Source organism: Quercus robur, chromosome 1 (genome assembly GCF_932294415.1).
Source record: "Quercus robur chromosome 1, dhQueRobu3.1, whole genome shotgun sequence".
NCBI classification, from domain to species: Eukaryota; Viridiplantae; Streptophyta; class Magnoliopsida; order Fagales; family Fagaceae; genus Quercus; species Quercus robur.
In genome coordinates, this window is record NC_065534.1 from 27682928 (window position 1) to 27704182 (window position 21255).

The 21255-nt window shown below is 35.2% G+C and overlaps 3 protein-coding genes across 5 annotated transcripts in view; all 3 read left to right on the top strand.

Moving 5' to 3' along the window:
- The window catches only part of LOC126727980 (probable anion transporter 4, chloroplastic), a 28367-nt gene extending 26390 nt beyond the window's left edge, over window positions 1-1977 (top strand). For 2 of the 3 annotated variants that reach the window (XM_050433881.1, XM_050433874.1), the window contains 3 exons: window positions 3-140; window positions 232-265; window positions 1028-1466. In XM_050433881.1, the coding sequence (XP_050289838.1) occupies window positions 3-140; window positions 232-265; window positions 1028-1224 (369 nt within the window). In that variant the 3' untranslated portion in view covers window positions 1225-1466. Of the gene's footprint in view, window positions 1-2; window positions 141-231; window positions 266-1027; window positions 1467-1593 lie in introns of those variants that run through there. The other variant, XM_050433877.1, reaches the window with a different exon arrangement.
- A 1624-nt stretch (window positions 1978-3601) lies between these two features.
- On the top strand, window positions 3602-10013 carry LOC126728000 (calmodulin-binding receptor-like cytoplasmic kinase 1). The gene is made up of 6 exons (XM_050433889.1): window positions 3602-4004; window positions 4550-4779; window positions 4980-5148; window positions 5715-5804; window positions 6150-6448; window positions 9382-10013. The coding sequence occupies exons 1-6, from the start codon at window positions 3746-3748 to the stop codon at window positions 9694-9696; spliced, it is 1362 nt and encodes a 453-aa protein (XP_050289846.1). The 5' UTR covers window positions 3602-3745; the 3' UTR covers window positions 9697-10013.
- Window positions 10014-11184: 1171 nt separating this feature from the next.
- On the top strand, window positions 11185-19938 carry LOC126728006 (alpha-glucan phosphorylase, H isozyme). Its single transcript, XM_050433893.1, has 16 exons — window positions 11185-11427; window positions 11591-11831; window positions 12685-12864; window positions 13372-13548; window positions 13626-13711; window positions 14058-14247; window positions 14626-14718; window positions 15200-15384; window positions 15523-15640; window positions 15792-15920; window positions 16292-16510; window positions 16661-16864; window positions 16968-17126; window positions 17967-18230; window positions 18630-18820; window positions 19584-19938. The coding sequence occupies exons 2-16, from the start codon at window positions 11622-11624 to the stop codon at window positions 19708-19710; spliced, it is 2532 nt and encodes an 843-aa protein (XP_050289850.1). The 5' UTR covers window positions 11185-11427; window positions 11591-11621; the 3' UTR covers window positions 19711-19938.
- The last annotated feature ends 1317 nt before the right edge of the window (window positions 19939-21255 follow it).

The window sequence follows — 21255 nt, forward strand, 5'->3', positions numbered from 1 at the left end:
AGTCAATAGGTTTTGTTGGTCCTGGGATTGCTCTTATTGGTTTAATTTCAGCAAAAAGTCCATCAATCGCTTCTGCTTGGCTTACTTTAGCTGTTGGACTGAAATCTTTCAGTCATTCTGGCTTTCTTGTGAATCTTCAGGTTGATGCAGTGAATACTCTTAATTTTAATTTTAAGCTACAATGGATGTTTCACTTCCCTCTAACCTTCCACTTTGACTATTTGTTATCAGGAGATCGCTCCACAATATTCTGGTGTACTGCATGGTACTTTCATCTTATACCTCATCAATATCTAATTTGTTTGATCTAATGTATTACAGAACCACACTTCCTTTGAAAACTTCTTGTCTTGATAGTGTGAAATTACATATTCTAAAAATTCCACTCTGTGAAAGAAGTACAAAAACATTGTATAAAAATGGCTGAATGCATTGTAAGAAAGAGTGACTTGATTCAAGTAGAGAGAACAAAGCATGTGGTGAGACAAAAGTGACTTTAAGCAACTAAGCCAACTTATTTGCTTAAAGTTACTTTTTATGTGACCTTTAGGCAAATGAGCTGGCAGCAAAATAAAAGCTTCCAAACACACACTTAGTAAAAAAAGGTCATGTTAATTAAGAATGTGATGCAGAGTATAATTTTGGATAGGATAGTATGCAGATAAGAATACATATGGCCAACCCTGATTAATCTGTTGAGAATCTATAGGCACATCTAAGTATGGGACTTAAGACTTTGTAGTTGTGGTATTATACTGGAGTCACCCCTGTTTTGAACTCAATTCTGTATACTAAAGAGTAGCTTCTACATGCTGTGCATGAGTGAAGCATACTGCTTGGCTTTTTCCACTGACAATATCTCAGGTTCCCCTCCTTGATGCATGAGCTTTCAATATAAGATATAGAGAGATGGACTAAATATTCAAAAAATATGATTTGCCTTTGAACCTGACTAGAAATCAAGTATTGAGTGTCTCTGAGCATTATAAGGGTGTGATATATGATAACAACTTCATTGTGGTTTTAGGAATTTCGAATACAGCTGGAACATTGGCTGCTATTCTTGGGACAGTTGGAACTGGTTTCTTTGTTGAGCTGGTGGGTTCTTTCCAAGGATTTCTGTTGCTCACATCAATCTTATATTTTCTTTCTGCCCTTTTCTACATCCTGTTTTCTACTGGAGAGAGAGTTAATTTTGATGAAACAGGTCTGTTGCATACCTAGTTATGTCAATTCTTTGAACTTGCTTATTTTTCCCTCTGGAGTTCTAAATTTATGTTTTGGTTATTTCTGGATGGTGTTACTTAAACATAATATCTTATGGACACTATTAATAGTTTCACTGGCAAAGCATTCAGATGATATATGAAAGAACTTTAATTCCATGATATTCTCATATGTAAGTACATTCTATGTAAAAACTAATGCAGCATTAACAGAATGTGTTACCACTATGTTCTAGTTTTCTTATGCGTAGTTAAGAATTCTCACTTACGTTTTTTTTCTGTTCCTAGTGGACTCTATATTATATTATTGCTAAACAGTTTCTATTGTGAGATGATAAGATCCTAAGACTCTTGCTACACCCCATAGGTGGTTGATGGTTTGTATCAACTGTAAGGATTGGACCTGAAGGATGGTTGAAAATGTTGAAAAGTGGGATTTTTCCTCCTCCCCATCCCCCTTTCTCCAAGCAGGAGGCGAGTGCAGCGTGCAGCATGCAGCATGCAGGTTCAAAGTGATGTACAGTGGATGGATTTTACGCATCATGTAGCAAGGGTCTGTGTTTCAGGTGCATCTGGGTTTTTTCTTTCTTAATTTCTTTACTTCTTTTTTTCCCCTTAATTCTACCAAATGTAGATCTTCCAAGGAGGTATTGTACTGGGATCATCCACAGTTATTTTTCCTTGCTTGTCCCCATATTCAAATAAAGATTTCTCAATTTATTTGGAGAAGTCAGATCTTCCTCCATCTCAACCAGCTTTCTCAGAAGAGCCGTAGAAATTTTTGTTTAAAAGTGTTTCACAATCTTTTAAGGTGATGAACCCAAAAGACAAGCAACAAGAGTTGGTGAGATTGAGAATTTTATTCCTGATTCAGTTAGCTAATGAGTAACAATGGTTAAAATTTTATTAAGCATCTTACTCTCCCACGAAATTCTGGGCTGGTTCTGGAAAATTAATTTAGTCAGGTATCATGGATCAACCATAAAATGGGAAGATGAGATGAGAACAGGCTTCAGTCCCCTCTTCCTAAAAATTGTCAAGAGGAGGAAGAGGTTCGTGGAGAATGAAAATGAAGTTTCGTATAGGCTTTAAGCATAAGCAATGACCGAAAAGAACAGAGAATTAAAGGTTTTGGGGCTCAATACTCAACGCCATGATATCACACACCGAGCTATGATTTACTGCATATGATCTACGATATATGAAGGAAGGACTTAGTCAGGCTATTAGATTAAAAGTAAGAATTAATAAATAAGCACATGCACAACCACTCAGCCTCACGGGTGGGGTTTTGGTGTGGAATAATAGGTCTTGAATTCAAACCCTCATTGTCTCGACAGTGTGAAATTAGTTCAACGCAAACTTGTGCTTGTTTCCCATTGCTTGAAACTTCCATGGCTTGAAATCACTGGATTCTGGATGGATTCGAAGTTAGGCTATCGCTCAACTCACCTAACCTAAGCGTTTACAGCTCGTTTACAGCTCTTCAGATTGAAATGCTTAATTCACCTAATCTAAAGAAGCTTTCCAAAACAAAAGAAAAAAAACCCTAAAGAAGCGTTTTAGGTTGAAGTGCTTGATTCACCTAAAGAAGCGTTTACATCTTTTTTACCGTCTAGGTCCCCCAAAGCATTAATTCTTTGAGAGGTAATAAGTTAACTATTATATTCATTCATGTTCATAACAATAAAAATAGGTTATTATTATATTCACGTTCATAATAATTAAAAAAAAAAATTAGATTCAATACTTTAGGTGCAGTATATTAGGTTAGTTAATTAAATTCAAATATCTGATTACATTGATTAATAAAACACAAACAATGTTGTCTATTTAAAGATAGTTATATAATTTTAATTATGTCACTCAACAACAAAGTTTCATTTAGTTATTTATTCTAGTGTATGCTAAGAATTCATAACTCAGTGATATTCGGGTGCCCCTCATGGGGGACAAGGGACAACCTGGAATCAAATTCCTCACCCGCTTCTTGACTCTTGTAAGCAAAAGTGCAAAAGCAAAATAAAAACCCATTTGCACATGTGATGACATTGTCTTTCCCGCGTTGATCTAGTTATCCACATAAATTGTTTAATGTTTATTACAATGGGCTTATAATGTACAGTCGTACAAACCAGCCCAGCCCATAGCGCAAATGCATCCCAATACACCAACTTTGACATTCTCTTTAGCGTCATCAAAGTCAGCCCGCCAAAATTGGAACCTTCAACTACAGAAACCAGGACGAATTCAGAAGTTTAACTTCATTGATTAATTCAAAATTTAATAATTTAGAATTCTGTCGTTCGGCCATGTCATAGTTTACATTTCAACGTTACTGTAAAATTATAAACGAGTAAATAACCACCATGGCATGAGTTGCTTGAACCAGTCTCACTCACATTAAATATGAGCAACCAACCAAGACAACAAGAGAGACCATTCCAGATCAAATCTTGGGGAAATGATTTGATCAAACTCACAACTCACAAAAACCCAAAAGTCCATTTTCTCTACAGATGAAGAAAACTACAAGCCACCTTAACTTTCCCTCACCCTCAAACCAAAGAAGGCAAAACTTGAACCTGCAACATGGTTACACAAACAAGCACAATCATACAACTCACAGCTCTGTCTTGGATTATGTCAAAGGTGCAGCCAAAAAAGTTGCTGGAGTTTTCACCAAACTTCTTTTCAGGAGGAGAAAGCAAAACCACCCAGAAGAGATTCTTAAACCTGATTCCGGCAGAAATACAGCTCCAGTAAGAGGGACTTCCTGTAAGTTTTCTGATTTCATTTTGTTCTAAACTATAGTATTGGAGCCTCAGGGAAACATCTCATACCCATAGTAGTCATCTACATTGGTCAAACAACACCTCCTGTACAGCTTTATATACAAGTTACAACTTCAGCACCAGTATTTTATAGAGTCAAGTTCGAACTCAGATTACCTACTCTTATACCATGATGAATTTATTTCTTGGATCTAATGGTGTACAAAGTGTCACGTTATTTGAAAGTTTAATGAAGCAGTACTAGATGCACCTTTAGATTTGTTCAAATATATAATTAGAATCATGAAATGGATCAATTTCAAGTGGAGAGGATCTTAATATGATATATTTCTATTTGTCCCAAAAGCTTAAGCGGTTGGAAAATGATAAATTTAATTATTTAATTATTATTATAACAGTCTTGTCGATTCATGAAACTAGAATGAAAGCATTACCATTATTAAAGAAGCCAGAATCTCTTAACTAATAATATCTCTTGTAAATGGGCACCAATTCACTCGTATTTCCTATGCTCTGCTGTTTCAACAGATTTCTCTTCAGAAAGCAGCCTTATAAGTTCATCAACATACGCATCCTCTACTTCAAATTGTTCGTCTGTTTTTTCCAATGGCCAGGTTGGAAATTTCTCCTTGGAAGAGATTTTTAAGGCAACTGAAAATTTCTCTCCAGCTAATAAAATTGGGGAAGGTGCGTTTGGAACAGTGTACAAGGGGAGGCTCAAAGATGGAAGACTAGTTGCAATAAAGCGCATGAAACAGGTATACTAAGATTAATAGTGGTGCCTTTGATTGATAATGTTGTAATACTAGATACAATGTAAAACCTAACTATAAAATATCGCTTGAATTGTCATATTTAAAGCTAATGATTTGATGTGATTAAGGGACAAAAATGTATTAGAAGTATAAATATAGGTCATTTGCCATTGGTGTGCATAACAACTTGAAAATATGTGCAGAACAAGTATGACAAGCGTTTATCATTGGAGTTCAAGAATGAAATACTTACCTTGTCAATGATTGAGCATCTAAATTTGGTAAGGTTATATGGATATCTGGAGCATGGAGATGAGCAGATGATTCTGGTTGAATACATCAGCAACGGAACACTTCGGGAACATTTAGATGGTAAGTCAAGCAACAACTATTTATAACTCTGAAGGATAATTGTGAGTAGAATCAAGGAAAACATAAGCAGAAGTCAAGTATACATGTGTGCTGTATGTGAAAAACTAAATAGTTCACAACTAATTCCTGTTGAGCTTTTGTCCAATTCCATGAAGCAGATGAACAGTATAAATCAAATGAGGATAAGAAATGAAAGAAAATTCATTCTAAGAGTATGATTCTAGACTAAAGAACTAGCTCTTTCTTTCATTCGTATTGACTGGAAAATCTTTGTTTCCTGTAAGAAGAGAATCATGTGATAAAGTTTTGGCTTCACTCTCAATGCCGAAACTCCAATTCACTTCCAACTGCAAATTTAGAATCAGATACTTGAGTATTTGGTTGGATCTTATGATGGTTAGGTTAGAAATCAGAGACCGTCTTCTTTGAAGAAGTTTTTTTTTTTTTTTTTTTTGTAACAATTACTTGAACTGTTTTCCTATGAGCAGAAAGTGCAGTTGCTCAATTAACAGCTGAAATGTTAACTAGGAAAAGAAAATGAAAAGATTAATCATCTTTTTATGCAGGTAAACTGGGAAACGGACTTGAAATGGCAGAGCGGCTGGAGATTGCAATAGATATAGCCCATGCAATTACCTACCTTCACATGTACACAGGTATGCATAGAACTTAGTTGAAACTTGGGCCACTTAAGCTCCAAAAATTAACATTAAGCAACTTCCGTACTCATGGAATAGTGCAAAGATGTCTAAGAGTTTAGTAATTTTACTCTCCATCTGATACCAGTTTATGGACTTATAATATACAGATCCAAACAATTAAATCCTTGGGAATTTTCCACTTGTTACATTTTGAAAAATAAAGAATCATTTAAAAGTAAAATGTAGGCCTTTTGAGAAGTGTACTCCTTAGTCAACAACAAAACTCTTTGCGAGACCTTTTTTCTTTTCTTTTTTGGTGACAGCACTTGAAGATCTGAACTTCTTTCATGTAATTAACAGATCATCCAATAATCCACAGAGATATTAAAGCGTCAAACATCCTCATAACAGAGAAACTGCGTGCCAAAGTGGCAGACTTCGGGTTTGCAAAATTGGCTGCAAAAGATCCTGATACAAGTCATGTTTCAACTCAAATCAAAGGAACAGTAGGCTACTTGGATCCTGACTACCTCAGGACAAATCAACTCACTGACAAGAGTGATGTTTACTCCTTTGGTGTATTGCTTGTAGAAATGATGACTGGAAGACAACCCATTGAATCAAAGAGACCATCGCTTGAGCGAGTAACAATAAGATGGGTAAGTATTCTGTCATCCCAGAAATACTACAAATACTACCTAGTAATTTTCTGAAGTAGCCTTATTTGCATCAAGATGTGCCAAATTTTCCAAGTATCTAATGAATTAGTTACAGCATAACTATTGCTTTGAACACAATGCAAGCCATGCCTTTTTTATTTTTCTTTATTTAAGTACAAGATCCAAAGCCATGCCTAGTCATTTGATTTTAAGAGTTGAAAATAATTTAATTAGGACCATATAATGTTTAAAGTCACATATAAGTAGATATGATAGTTGATATATACTACTGATTTTGTACCATGCATAATAAAAACTATATGTAAATTAAACAAAATAATTCAATAATAAAATTTAAATTGAACAATAAAATGGATAATAAAAATGAAACAACAAATATTGCCTTAAATTACACTGTAAAGCACAATGTGTAAGACCGAGTTTTTGTCAAAAACCAAAAATTATAATAAAACTATTAAATAACTTCCAAAAAAATACTGGAATTTTTAAAATTTCTCAAAACTTTTGATAATTAAGTTTTAAATGAAGTATATCTTAAATTTCTTGAAAGTTTTGTAGTAGAGTTTTACTTAGAGAAATTATTTAATAATTAATTTTTACTTATAGTGCACTATATAGCAAATGCACATCATATGACACGTATTTCTTTCATTGAGACACCTGGTAGATTATTAAAATAAATAATGAAAACTCTTTTAATTTTTAGAAACTTTTGGTAATATAATTCTAATGGAAGTAATATCTTTTCACTTCTTTAAACATTGACTATAGAGTTTCATTTAGAGCAAACTTTGTTAATAATTTTAATATACTCATAGTGTGGCGCATTGGTGAAAGGATAAAAAAAATGAAAAAAAAATATAAAGAAAAAGAGAGAGGGCATCCATTTGGTGCAATCACAGCGTGTAAGACACACCTGCATGTATAACTGGACACACTTTTTATGATATAATATATGATTTCACTTTGTATAATCAATATGCAGTACTAGTAGTCTGTGTTTTTTGTGTTAACTGCTGATTCATATATTGCACATGTACCTTGGTTAATCAGAGAATTGATGGAAATACTAAAATATCGTAAGAAAGCATTCTATTCTAAACAAAATATAGGAAGTTTGTTTAGCGATGCCTAGATGGAAAAGCAAGAGAGGGTAGAAACCAATCTAGAAGCAGAAAAATGCATATTACAGTCTTGATCCTGTTTTTTCTTTTTACAAGTTGAAAATAAGGCCTAAATTCATAATGCCCAAAGGTTGGATATGCCCCGGCAGTCACAATCCATTGCTCATGCAATTATAAACTGGCTTGTCAGTTGCATTCATCTTCATGATGATGAATTATTTATAAATTTTCACTTTTGACTTCTTTCAAGTTTAAAAAACTTATCTTAACCAAATCTAAACTCAAGGATGACCAGATCAATTCTAGGTTATCTGTTTGACACAGTCTTGGTTACCGGAAGAAAATAATAATACATTTGACGTATTAAACTATTATATCATCAAGATGAAAAGATCAAACTTTTCCTGTCACTTTTTGTAGACATTTGTCACATGGAACTTCCTAGATAAAACTGGAGTCGCATCATTCAACCTCTGCTGTCATCCACCTTTTTTCTAGTATTGCATATGAGACATTCATCACATGAACTTATTATAGTTGCCATGACCAGTCTCATCTACCCCTTCATATGTCCTGCTCCTGTGTCTTAGAGACAATCATCAGGTATCACAACAAATACACCTGATTTACTTACAAGTGAAAAATGAAAGGAAAACATTTCCAATGGAAAAACCACTACGGCAACACAAACATTCTCAAAGAAAATCCACTATATAAGAAACAGTTACAATAGTCAGTGACTAACAAATCCTTTGTCGCCTAAATTCTATGCAACCTCTGCCAACACTCCGCTTGCTTTTCTACCTTGATGGTCCCAGAACCTCTGGAATCCTTCCTCCAAGCCAAAACCTCTGGCACTCCAAGAAACCTCCCTGAAGATTTGACTGCAGTGAACCTCACTAGATATTTGGCTCTATGGTTTCAATTTCTCAAGCACTCTCCATAGGAATGAAATATGATTGTGCTAATAAAATGGGTATTTCTCTGAAGCACTAGGCATGATTCTTTTAGGATATTGGGTATATCATGGGGATGCAAGAACAAATGCATGAGATCAAGAACCAAATTGAGAGAGAAGTGGGATAAACTAGCAAAATCTCACTTTTGGTTTTCTTCACAAATTTGGTTACAGAGCTTAAGAGCTCAACCTCAGCTCAAACTTCTCTGTTGTTTGCTTCAAATAATAGCTGAAGCAAAAAATCAACCCCCTCTATGCTCGAATAACAATGGCTGAGCATTTTCTCAAATGCACAGCATTATGTCTCTGCTCTCTATTTGTTTTGTGCTAAAGCTTCAGAGCCTTACCTCCAAAAAAAAAAAAAAAAAATTCAATACTCTCTATATCTTTTTGGCTCAAGGGTGCAACCAATCCTCTGCCATCAACTGAGAGCCATTTAATGCAGCTTCTTCACTATTTACGCTGACAAACAACTAAAGTTTTACTTTATAATCATTTTAAAGTTTAAACTCAAATATTAAACCTATTAGCTTATGTTGGTTAGGAAGTGATACTTTTTCAGCTCCTATTATGAACAACATCAAATGGCATTTGTTATGAAAACAACAGAAAATATATACGCATTTTGTTTTGAAGGATAAAAGGGCCTTACCATGTTAGTCAATGAGGAGAATAAACTTGCATAGCGTTGCACTGTATCTTCGAACATTTATTATTACAATAACTGAATTAGTAATGGAAATTCTTATAATGTCAAAGACTCGCTTAATATTATGATATATGACATGTCAAAGAAGCTCCTAATGAGATAAACAAATTCATGTTTGCAGGCTATTCAGAAATTGAAAGATGGAGAGGTTGTACTTGCCATGGATCCAAGGCTGAATAGGTGCCCGGCATCAAACATGGTAGTGGAGAAGGTACTCAAATTAGCTCAAACATGCCTTGCACCTTTGAGAAAATCAAGACCTTCCATGAAAGAATGTGCTGAGGAATTATGGGAAATACGAAAAGATTTTAAAGAAAGATTTGTTCCTCCTTCTACTACTCTTATTTCTCATCATTCTGCAAACTTTCCTGAGAGAGATGCCCAGGGATCTTTTAGTATTGAAGATGGTGAGAACATCAAATTTGATTCTGCCTGATCGAGTGGCAAGTGTGAATTTAAGATAAACAATGTTATCCTGCATCTTTGCAATTTTTTCTTGTGTATAAACCCAGAGGTTAGCTTAGGGCAAAGCAAGCTTTAAAAAAAAAAAATCAAATGTTATTAGTTCAAAGAGACTGTTCATTCTTTTTGAGTCTAAGAGGATATGTAATGTATATGCCAAATTGTTTGTACTTCTAATGATATAGCATGAAGAAGAAGACAACCTCCGTTTGATTATGATAGAAAGTGAGACATATGTACAATGTGGACTATTTGAAAGTTTGATCTGAAGAAGTTAGATTTGTTCATTGAGATTTCTTGCAAATCATATATGGTATCATAGCTTAGAATGATGATCTCATGGTTCCCCTCCCCCTTTGTTTTTGGAGAATGGGAGGAGAGGGATTATGTTGAGATTTTAAATGACATGGTATAATGTATATAGTCAGATCCATGAAAAACTAAATCTCCATTACTAAATGGATACTCTCCACTTCACATGAAAGACATGCAATGCTAGTACTAAATTATTGAATCCAAACTTTCAATTAAAGGGTTAAAAAAAACCCAATGGATTGTTGGGTGGTGACAAAGAAAGAGAAACCTTAGGTTTTGTAGAGAAGAGTTATCTTACATTGGTTCTTACAGAAAGAGTTGTTCTCTTTTTATGAGTAGTAAATAAAGACAAATATAAACTAATAAGGAAGATAGAACAAGTACATAATTGTAGATTATAATGGAGTACATAGTTTTCCATAACTTTATAAAATAGCTTTTATTTTTTTATATAGGTTGACACTATTTTTTACAAAATAGCCACAAATTTTAGTTACAGTGGTCAAGGTTTACCTATATGATAAAAGAAGATGCAAAGAGGTGTGCTATAGGTCATTTGGCTTTTAATATGTTGAATTTTAAGTTTGAGCGGTGATAGTTATATTGTGTGTGCATGACACATAGCTGAAAACACGATTTCATCATTTTACAATTATAATTGAAATTGTGATTTGAGCTGGAATGTGTACGGAATTGTAACTCACCATGTGAAATAATAATTAGCGTTTTAAGTTTTAAGCAGGCTTATGGTATGGGTAGTCCTAAGTCCAGATCCTTGTTGCTAAAGCTGGGGCTCGAGGTTAAGAGCCAGGCCCAATTCGTGTATTCTGGCCTGTATTAATAATCTTTATTGAGATCTGTAGGCTGGTCCGGCCCATGATCAGAACCGTTTGTTTTCGATGAATCGCGCGTTCTATCCAGTTACAGATGAATCTCTCAATCTCAGCTGAGTCAGTTGTATCCGTGAAGTCAAACACACTTTATATATATAGTTATATACAATAAATAACAACCGTCAGCTAAGGCTCAGGCTCAGATTCACTCTCGTGGTTCGCGCTACGGGTTGAAACTTGAAAGCGACCACGTGTCCTCCACCGCTCCTTTTTTAAATATACAAAAAATCCACAATCAGTCTCAGTCCACAGTCACACAGTCACACACTTTTTGGCTTTTGGCTTTGCTTGCTTCCATTCCAATTTCCAATTTCCATGTGAACATCATTGTGATCCTCACATTCAAAATCAAATCAATCCCTTCCCTTCCCTTCCCTTCATAACCTATCTTCTCCTTCAATCTCAGATATTTTCGTCTCTCTTTGTCCATTTTCCCTTAAATATAATAAGTATCCTCTCGCATATTCCTCCCCTTCACTTTCTCTCTTGGATTTTACGTAAGATTGCTTCTACTTTCTGATTTCTCTTTAAAAATATCTTCTCTCTTTATTTCTCTACTAGCCTCACTTCACGTCACTTCACTTCACTTCACTTCACTTCACTGTATTTATATCATTATTATTATATGTACAGTAGTTTGATTCTTTGTTTTATATACAGAACAGATTGATTGTTGATTGTTATTTGAGAGATGGCAGAAGAAGCTAACAAGAATGGCGGTGGCATTTATGCTGCTCATAAAGTTCCGGCGGTGGCGCATCCACTGGCGGAGAAGCCATCGGAGATTGCCTCGAATATCAGTTACCACGCGCAATTCAGCCCTCATTTCTCGCCTTTCAAGTTCGAGCCTGAGCAAGCCTACTACGCCACCGCTGAGAGTGTTCGCGATCGTCTCATCCAAGTACCTTTTCTCATCACTATAATTCAATTTACTCAAACTAGTCCCTTAAGGTTTTGCCTTTTCTCAATTTAGTCCCTCGCTTAGTGAAAATGAGTCTATCTAGTCCTTCTGTCCACATCTGTTAACAAACGACTGTTGCTTAAATATTTGTAATTTAGTAGATAAAGTTTAAACAGCTTCATTTGCCAGCAAATTTGGACGGAAGGACCAGATTGATTCATTTTGCCAAACTGAGGGACTAAACTGACAAAATGTGAATCTTAAGAACTAATTTGACCATTGAAGTTAAATTTGGTTTAAATTTCGTGCTGATTACAACCTAATTTGCTTCCTTATGTGTAAATATTGGTAGAATTGTAGTGTGAAATTCTCGTCTCCGATTCGATCCGTGCACATTTTTTGTTTTTTCTCTTATGCCAATATAGGCGACAAAAATGCTTAATAGATTATCAGCAATATGGATACATGTTGTGATCATTCACAAAATAAAATGAACGGAATTTTTTTTTTTATTTACAGATATTTATACATGACTTGGTGATCTTAAGTTCAGTTTGTAATGGTTTTAGGAATAGCGGTCTGTACAATTATAGGCGCATTGAGTATTAAACTGCAGTGCTATTAGTATGTGGACCGACTGCTTTTGATTAAGGGATGGTCTGAATTTTTAGCAGAATAAGACTGTCAAAATTTCAATGAAAGAAACACGGGAAGTAGCAATGAAGCAAGTTGGTGCATGGTTTTGAATTCGTATAATGATTGTGCCCATTCTCAGCAGTTAAATATTAGATTACTTGTATTTCATTGTTCATGGAGCTAGACTAGTGTTTTTACTGTTCATTGTTGGTCGCAGCAATGGAATGAGACCTACCGTCATTTTCACAATGTTGATCCCAAACAAACATACTACATGTCAATGGAGTTTCTTCAAGGACGAGCTTTGACCAATGCAATTGGGAATCTTAACATTCAAGATGCATATGGTGATGCTTTGAAAAAGTTGGGACATGAACTTGAGGAAATTACTGAGCAGGTAGCCCTCCTTTTTCTCCAGTAACTAAACTTTCATGGTCTAAAAAGGTCATTTAAGACTTGTTTTGTGGAGCCTTTGTCCATATATCCTAATCAACGAAATGGAGGATTTTACACTTTTCACTTGTGCAAAATCTAACGCAAGTGTTCAATTATGATAATTCCAGTTAGTTAAATGATGTGCAATTGGTCTTGTCAAGTTATGTATAATTTTTTAGGTGTAAAAAAATGAAGTCCCTGTCTGATACTTTTCTTATGAAGATTGAGTCCATATTTTTCCATATGAATAAAATGGATTCCACTTTCCACATATATAAACTGTCACTACTACCTGGTGGACATGAGCCGTCAATAATCATTGTGCCTCATTCAAAAACATAAATCTGATTCCACTATCTCATTCTGTTATTCTCTTGATAAGAACTAATTATCTTTACTTTATTGGATTTTTGTTTGTTTCACTTTCAAATGGATCTCGACAGTGGTTTTATTCAGTTTCTTGTTGTAGGAGAAAGATGCTGCTCTAGGAAATGGTGGTCTGGGAAGGCTTGCTTCATGTTTTCTAGACTCAATGGCAACATTAAGTTTGCCTGCATGGGGGTATGGTTTGAGATACAAATATGGGCTATTCAAGCAGCGGATCACCAAGGAAGGCCAAGAAGAAATTGCCGAGGATTGGCTTGAGGTTTGATTTCACCCAAAATGTCTGTCAAATACTGTGTTATTTATGGAACACTAATGATGTTTGTGGAAATTATGCAGAAGTTTAGTCCTTGGGAAGTTGTTAGGCATGACATAAAATATCCTGTCAGATTCTTTGGTTCTGTTGAGGTTAATCCCAATGGATCGTAAGTGCCAATTGAAGATCTGTCATTTAGTTTTATATATTCACTATGTGGTACTTAATATTCCCTGTCATCCCAATTTAAATTTCTTGCTTCTTTTTTGGGACATACCAAAATACATGTGCACGATCTAAAGGTGGAAGTTCTTACTTCAATTTTTTATAGTACTCTTCTTTTTCTTTTTTCTGTTTTCTTTTTTTTTTTTTTTTCCAAAAAGCGAACAAAGAACTTAGTCATAACACCTGTCATATAAAGGAATTTTTAGGAGGATCAATATATTTTTACCTTCTCATTAATAATGTGCCATTTCAAACCAAGACAACTGATAATGCTTCCGTGTGTATTACAGCCGAAATTGGGTTGGTGGAGAGGTGGTGCAAGCTTTGGCTTATGATGTGCCAATTCCAGGATACAAAACTAAGAACACCATTAGTCTTCGCCTCTGGGAAGCAAAAGCTTGCGCTGAGGATTTTGACCTATTCCAATTTAATGATTCACAATACGAATCTGCTGCAGAACTTCATTCTCGTGCTCAACAGGTTGGTTATCAATTATTGTAACCATGAAAGATATGGTTACTCAGCCAAGGAAGAGGTAGTTGCACAAACATACTATAGTGATCAGGAGAATTGATTAATGGTTATTCCTTTTAATGAAAAGAGTAGTCTGCCAAGCATTTGTGGACCTACCCCTTGAATCAAAGAATAGGCACCATTCAGTTTATGAAAAAATAAATTTCATAATTAACTTTCTCATCTTGCTAAAAATTTTGGTTTTCTATTTATTAAATTTATGCCTATTACCGGATATCTAACTAGATAATATTCTGGTGAACTCACTTTTATACAATTACATATGTTCGCATATTCATGTTGATTTTTTCCTGAAAAAAATTGAACAAAATGGTGCATTTGCAGATCTGTGCAGTTCTATATCCTGGGGATACTAAAGAAAATGGAAAGCTCTTACGGCTGAAACAACAATTCTTTCTATGTAGTGCATCACTTCAGGTTGTCTAATTCCTTATCTTTTTTCTTTTTGCCCTTTTTTTTTCATTCTTTCTTTCAGTTTGACTTTCTCACTTAGAATATGCTGATGTGCTACTAAATTCTCATATATCATAGAATACTTCTTCCAGTGATGTAATCTAGAAGCACAAAAAAAACCATTTAATGTAAGGGAAAATTGCAAACCAATCGTATGAAGGTCAGTGCATGAGGATGCATAATGTAGTATCCTTAACTCTCTTAAATATAAGAACCAAGGGAGGTCATCACACTGAAATTATGCTTCTATGGGATCTATTGAAATAATGTACAGTCGTCTTGCATTATGGATGCCCTAATTCGAGTACTTAACACTTTCTTTGTTGATTATTGTAATTATTTCAAGTTAATTTTCCTTTCATTCACTGATAAAAAGCCATGTACAGTTGTTTTTCCACTATGCAATTTTTACCATCTTTGGCTCTAATCATGGGACCAATTACAGGACATTATATTCAGATTTAAGGAGAGGAAACTAGGGAAGGGATCACGGCAATGGTCTGAGTTTCCTAGCAAGGTTGCAGTACAAATGAATGATACTCATCCTACACTTGCAATCCCAGAGCTGATGCGATTACTAATGGATGAGGAAGGACTTGGATGGGATGAAGCTTGGGATATCACAACAAGGTGCATTGTGTTTTATGTTTGTTAGAGCATTTTCACTGAGGGTGTTGCAGAAGAACATTCTTTCTTTATTGGTCTCTCAGCATGTTTTAGCTGTGCATTTTTTAGTAGCTCAATTTCATACATTAATGATTGAACCAGGACTGTTGCCTACACTAATCACACAGTGCTTCCTGAAGCACTTGAGAAATGGTCACAAGCTGTGATGTGGAAGCTTCTTCCTCGCCATATGGAGATTATAGGAGAAATAGACAAGAGAGTATATTCCTTACCCATTTCTTCTTCCCCTATCGTCCCCCCCCCCCCCCCCCCCCCCCCCCGCCCCCAAAAAATATATGTATATATATATCTATGATGTTTCATGTATATAGTATTTGAGTTTTAAGTATGAAATTGTATATGTCATGCAGTTCATTGCAATGATACGTAAGGCACGACCTGACCTTGAAAGTAAGCTTCCTAGCATGTGCATTTTGGATAACGATCCCCAAAAGCCAGTTGTGCGGATGGCAAATTTATGTGTGGTGTCTGCACATACGGTAAGAGGTCTATTCTTGGGAAAATCTGCATAGAGAGCATCTCATGTAGCTTACTTGGCAGAGTCTTTTAGTTTTCTACAGAACTATTGGTATTTAGGATTATTCATACATCTTGTCTAAGTGTCATCCATGTATGATAGTACTGCCAAAAGCTGCAATGTCTTTGCACCCTTGAGATTGTCCAAATAAGTCTTGTTTTTATCACATTTGGAGACACTTTTTATTGGTTAATGTTACTCAGATGCTTTATCTTTTGATTTTCTTTTCTCTATTTCTTTCCCTTTTTTTGTGGAAACCCCATCTGCTTCTATTTATTTAAGCATTGAATTTATTTGAATTTTAGTAATCTTTTGTTGTCTGTCTCTTTGTAGGTAAATGGTGTGGCCCAGTTACATAGTGATATCTTGAAGTCTGAGTTATTTGCAGACTATGTTTCTCTATGGCCAACAAAGTTCCAAAATAAAACTAATGGCATTACTCCTCGCCGATGGCTCCGATTCTGCAGTCCTGAGCTCAGTAGCATAATAACCAAATGGTTAAAAACTGAAGAATGGATTATCAACCTTGACCTCCTCACAGGTCTTCGACAGGTATGTTTAAAATATATATTTTAGAAATGTTTGAAATGGCACTACCCACTCCCACAATAATGCGATAGATGGGTTAAAGAACCACTGGGTGCGGATGCTATTTAACAATCACAAAAATTTCATACTCATTACTAATGCTTTCTCCAATAGTTTGCCAACAATGCGGACCTCCAAGCTGAATGGGCCTCTGCCAAGATGGCTAATAAGCAGCGTTTGGCAGAGTACATAGAACGGGTCACAGGGGTTAGCATTGACCCAAATAGTCTATTTGACATACAAGTCAAGAGGATCCATGAATATAAGAGACAGTTGCTGAATATTCTGGGAGCAATTTATAGATACAAGAACTTAAAGGTATAAAAGACATCTCATGATTAATTAGAATGTAGTTATCATCCTTGATTTAGCATAATTCTTGTACCATCTTTGAGAACTTCCTTGAAACTGAATATGATAGGAGATGAGCCCTGAAGAGCGGAAAAAGACAACTTCATGCACCATCATGATTGGTGGAAAGGCATTTGCAACATATACAAATGCTAAAAGAATAGTCAAACTGGTGAATGATGTTGGTGCTGTTGTCAACAATGATCCTGAGGTCAATAGCTACTTGAAGGTAATTTTATTTAAATTTGATTTACATATAAAATCATCATTCCCGCACTGTTGACAAGGATGGTTAAAACATACAGATTATGCTCATTCCTAGCATTGTCTAGGAAAAAGGGTTTGATCCTTCTGTTGATGGGATTGCTATGTATAAGCATTTCTATGGCTCCAGAATTACTGCTTAGATGTTTTGGAAGGGGTTGGTCTGCCATGCATTTTTTTTTTTTTTTTTCATTTTTCCATTTGTGTGTGTGTGAGAGAAAGAGAGAGAGATTTGTTATGAACCTGCTTAAAGGTATGCTTATGATGCTTCTTACTCATTCATAGTCAAGATGATCATTGATATCAATGCAAGGCATGGGGTGTTAAGATCCTCGTTGAATGTTTTTGATCAAATGGTTTATTTGGAAAGTAGAGTACAGAATCTATAGAATACTAATAAGTGTAGTATGCTCTCAGATTTTCTCAACCCTTATTATTCTTTCTCCTTACCTGTGTATGGCATAGAAGCAGCATGCAGTACACTTCATTCTCACCTTTTTTTTTCTTCTTCTTTATTTTCCTTTTGGAAAATTAGCAATACCTTCTCCATTGGGATTTTTAGAACTCAGCGAAAGTCAATTAACGTGAAAATTGAACTATAAATGAGCATTCCTTGTAAAGCAATATCAGACATTTTAAGACCTATGCTGCTGTCAAAAATTTTGGCATGCCATATGTCGCTTAATTTAATATTATAATCTTTCTTATTATGTTCTGCATGTTGTATAGGTGTCTATTTATACATAAACATTGCTATCAAGGTCTATTCTAAACTAATCTGCTCATAACTGGCAACATTTTCCAGGTAGTTTTTGTACCAAATTACAATGTATCTGTAGCAGAAATACTTATTCCAGGAAGTGAGCTGTCACAGCATATTAGCACTGCAGGCATGGAGGCAAGTGGCACAAGCAACATGAAATTTGCACTCAATGGTTGCCTCATTATAGGTACACTGGATGGGGCTAATGTAGAAATCAGGGAGGAAATTGGGGAGGAGAACTTTTTCCTCTTTGGTGCAACAGCAGATGAAGTCCCTAGGCTGCGCAAGGAAAGAGAGAATGGAAAGGTACAAAGTTTGCAATTTCTTTAAATTTGGTTTAAAAAAAGGGTTTTATCTTTAAAAAGGCAAGTTGTCACACAAATTTTTATATCTTATACTATTAGAGAAATGGCATTAGTGCCTCGGAGCTTAGAGTGGCTGAAAGACTTGCCAAAGCCTAATTGATATAGATTCAAGCAAAGCGTTACTATGGTTAAGTAAAGCCAAACTTATGATAGGCTGAGTTCCATAATCAGATAATTACCACAGGAATTGCACATTATTTCATGACAGAATGGTTGTTTCTTATGATAATTTTCCTACAATTTTACTATTTATCTTCCTGTTTCTATTTGAATATTTTGGTTTAATAGTGAGCTGTGATATTTTCTTGATCTAAATTGGCTCTTATTATGAATCACACAGTTCAAACCAGACCCTCGGTTTGAGGAGGCTAAGGAGTTTATTAGGAGCGGAGCATTTGGAAGCTATGATTTCAACCCACTCCTTGACTCTCTAGAGGGGAACTCTGGTTATGGTCGTGGTGATTATTTTCTTGTCGGTCAAGACTTTCCAAGCTACATGGATGCTCAGGCTAGAGTAGATGAAGCTTACAAGTAAGATATCAGCACCCCTAAATTTTATCATCACTCTGCATGCTACTAGACCTACTAGACTATAACTTAGGCTTGTTAACATGTAAGCTTAAGCTTTGTAGTTAGACAGCTCCACCAGGCACCAGCCTAAATAAGTCAAGCTCATCTGTAGTCTGGAACTACAACCTTTGTCTGGGTTGTTAAACTAAGAAGCTACCATTTGTTGGTTTAGATAAAATATGTGAACTTCATCCAATTTGCTGAACGGTAAAAATAATGAACTGCTCAAACTAGGATGCTTAGACAGCCCCCTCACCAGCCTATTCAAGCAAAGCTCAAGAGTTGAGCATGAGCCGAGCCAAAAGCACGAACCCTTCCTGGAAATCGCATGCCTGTGTAGTCATTGGAACTAACAATGCACCTATAATAAACCCAAGCACCATATCAGGGACTGCACATTATTAATTGTATCTGTAGACAAGGGAATCGTGAGATTTAATCTATATCAACTGAGCTATAGATTTTCCCCTGGATATAATATTGCATACAACGATTGATTATTTGCATTCATTTTTCAACTGAGTCTCTTAAAATGATATGCTAATGATAGAACTGAGAATATAGAACACGGCCAAAGCATAGTGTTGTGGGTCGATCACGTTAACTATAAGTTTGATCCTTATTTAACAAATTAAGCTGATTCTGGTTCTAGATAAGCTTCAAAGTTAGCTCTTCCATAGTGTGGTGGGTCATAATATATGTTACAATACATATTTGCCTGCAGGGATAGGAAAAGATGGCTAAAGATGTCTATACTAAGCACCGCCGGGAGTGGCAAATTCAGCAGTGACCGGACAATTGCTCAGTATGCCAAAGAAATCTGGAACATAGAGGAATGCCGTGTACCATAATTGCAACAACAGTGCTGTTGGTTCCTGTCCTCATATAATCTAATGTGCATAAGAAATAAGAATTACAAGAAGAAAAGAACCAATAAGAGACATAAGTCACCCGGTGCTTGCCAATTAAATTCACCATATTGTTGTTTTACTTTTTTAAAAAAACATTTGTTTTACGAATTGCTTTATCATGTTATTATTTAATAAATATGGTAAGAGGTCAGTAATTTTCTTTTTGAATGATGAGTTATACTTTCCTTCTCTACTCCTCCTCCCTCCTCCTTCATCCAATCAGACCTAGAGACTTCAAAGTTAGCTTTGTTTGGTTGGATTGTTAGTTTTTTGTTAATACTATAATTTATTTTTTCAGCTTAAGAATTTTTTTTTTTAAATAATTCTAATTAAAGAGGAATCGCATTTTTTTTTTTCTTTTAACACTAATGAAAAAATAAATTGAGGGTTGTGATGACAATTTGGTTATTAAGTGATTGATGTGGTATCATTTTCATGTTTGTGATACAGAATGTTATTTTCATGCTAGTTATAATACATGATGTTATTTGACATACAACCAAAACGGAATATATGGATCTTTTTTCTCTCTCTTTTGCTAAGTGACGAAAAAAAAAGAGATGACGAGGTTTTTAGGTTTTTTTTTTTCCTAAGCCCACCTAATGGGTGATGGTGGATGAGAATGTGTACTGTAAAAAGTACTTTTTTTTTAGCAATAATATTATAAATAAAAAAAGAAGAGAGGGAGAGGGCCAAGATCCATCTCTTGTGCGCAGGGAGGAGACCAAGACGTGGAGAGAATGGATATTTAGGGGCTCATCCTACTTGCAATGAGCAAGCCAGCATTCAATATTGTGAGCCAAGAAATTAATATATTTTGTTTAGGACACAAAAATCCCAACCCTCAAGAGATAGGAAAATTATTAGATATTCTCATAATATCATAAATGCGTACTCCTCCCCCTCATATGAATGATGGGTCCCACCATGAATTTAATTAGTAAAACCCATCATTCATGTGAGAGGATGGAATACATATTTATGGTACTCTGAGAGTACACAATAATTTCCCCTCAAGATATCTAAAGAAGTCAAAACAATGGCATTAGGAAATCAAGATTGCTAGTGGAAGGTTGATGAAGAGATTTAGTAACATATTTGGAGTCTCCTTCAAACATAACAAAAGAAAGTTGATGATGCACAGCTAGTTTTAGGGTGTGTTTGTTTGGAGGTAAAATAAGATGGATGAAAAACTTTAGAGAGAAAATTGGAAGGAAAACATTTGTGGAGTGTGTTTGGTTGAGTGAAGAGGAATGAAAATAAATAGTGGGACCAAGTGTTTTCTCTCCGGACCCACCAAAATGTTTTCTCCCTAGAAGTAACATTGCCTTTCTTTTCTTTTTTTTGTTTTTCTTTTTTGTTTTTCTTCTACTGGGTAGTAACTTGCCTCTTTCCTTCTTCTTTTTTTTTTTTATTATTATTTTTTATTTATTTTTTTTTATAACGATCAAGGGATCAATGAATTGAATAGCACGGATAATGATG

What these genes read in the sequence shown, in the direction of transcription:
- LOC126728000 (XM_050433889.1), top strand. Translation starts at nt 3,746, where the DNA reads ATGAAGAAAACTACAAGCCACCTTAACTTTCCCTCACCCTCAAACCAA. An exon ending in CTACCTTCACATGTACACAG is followed by an intron (nt 5,805 to 6,149) that starts GTATGCATAGAA and finishes TGTAATTAACAG; the next exon opens with ATCATCCAATAATCCACAGA. An exon ending in AGCGAGTAACAATAAGATGG is followed by an intron (nt 6,449 to 9,381) that starts GTAAGTATTCTG and finishes TCATGTTTGCAG; the next exon opens with GCTATTCAGAAATTGAAAGA.
- LOC126728006 (XM_050433893.1), top strand. Translation starts at nt 11,622, where the DNA reads ATGGCAGAAGAAGCTAACAAGAATGGCGGTGGCATTTATGCTGCTCAT. An exon ending in AGGTCAATAGCTACTTGAAG is followed by an intron (nt 17,127 to 17,966) that starts GTAATTTTATTT and finishes AACATTTTCCAG; the next exon opens with GTAGTTTTTGTACCAAATTA. An exon ending in AGGAAAGAGAGAATGGAAAG is followed by an intron (nt 18,231 to 18,629) that starts GTACAAAGTTTG and finishes TGAATCACACAG; the next exon opens with TTCAAACCAGACCCTCGGTT.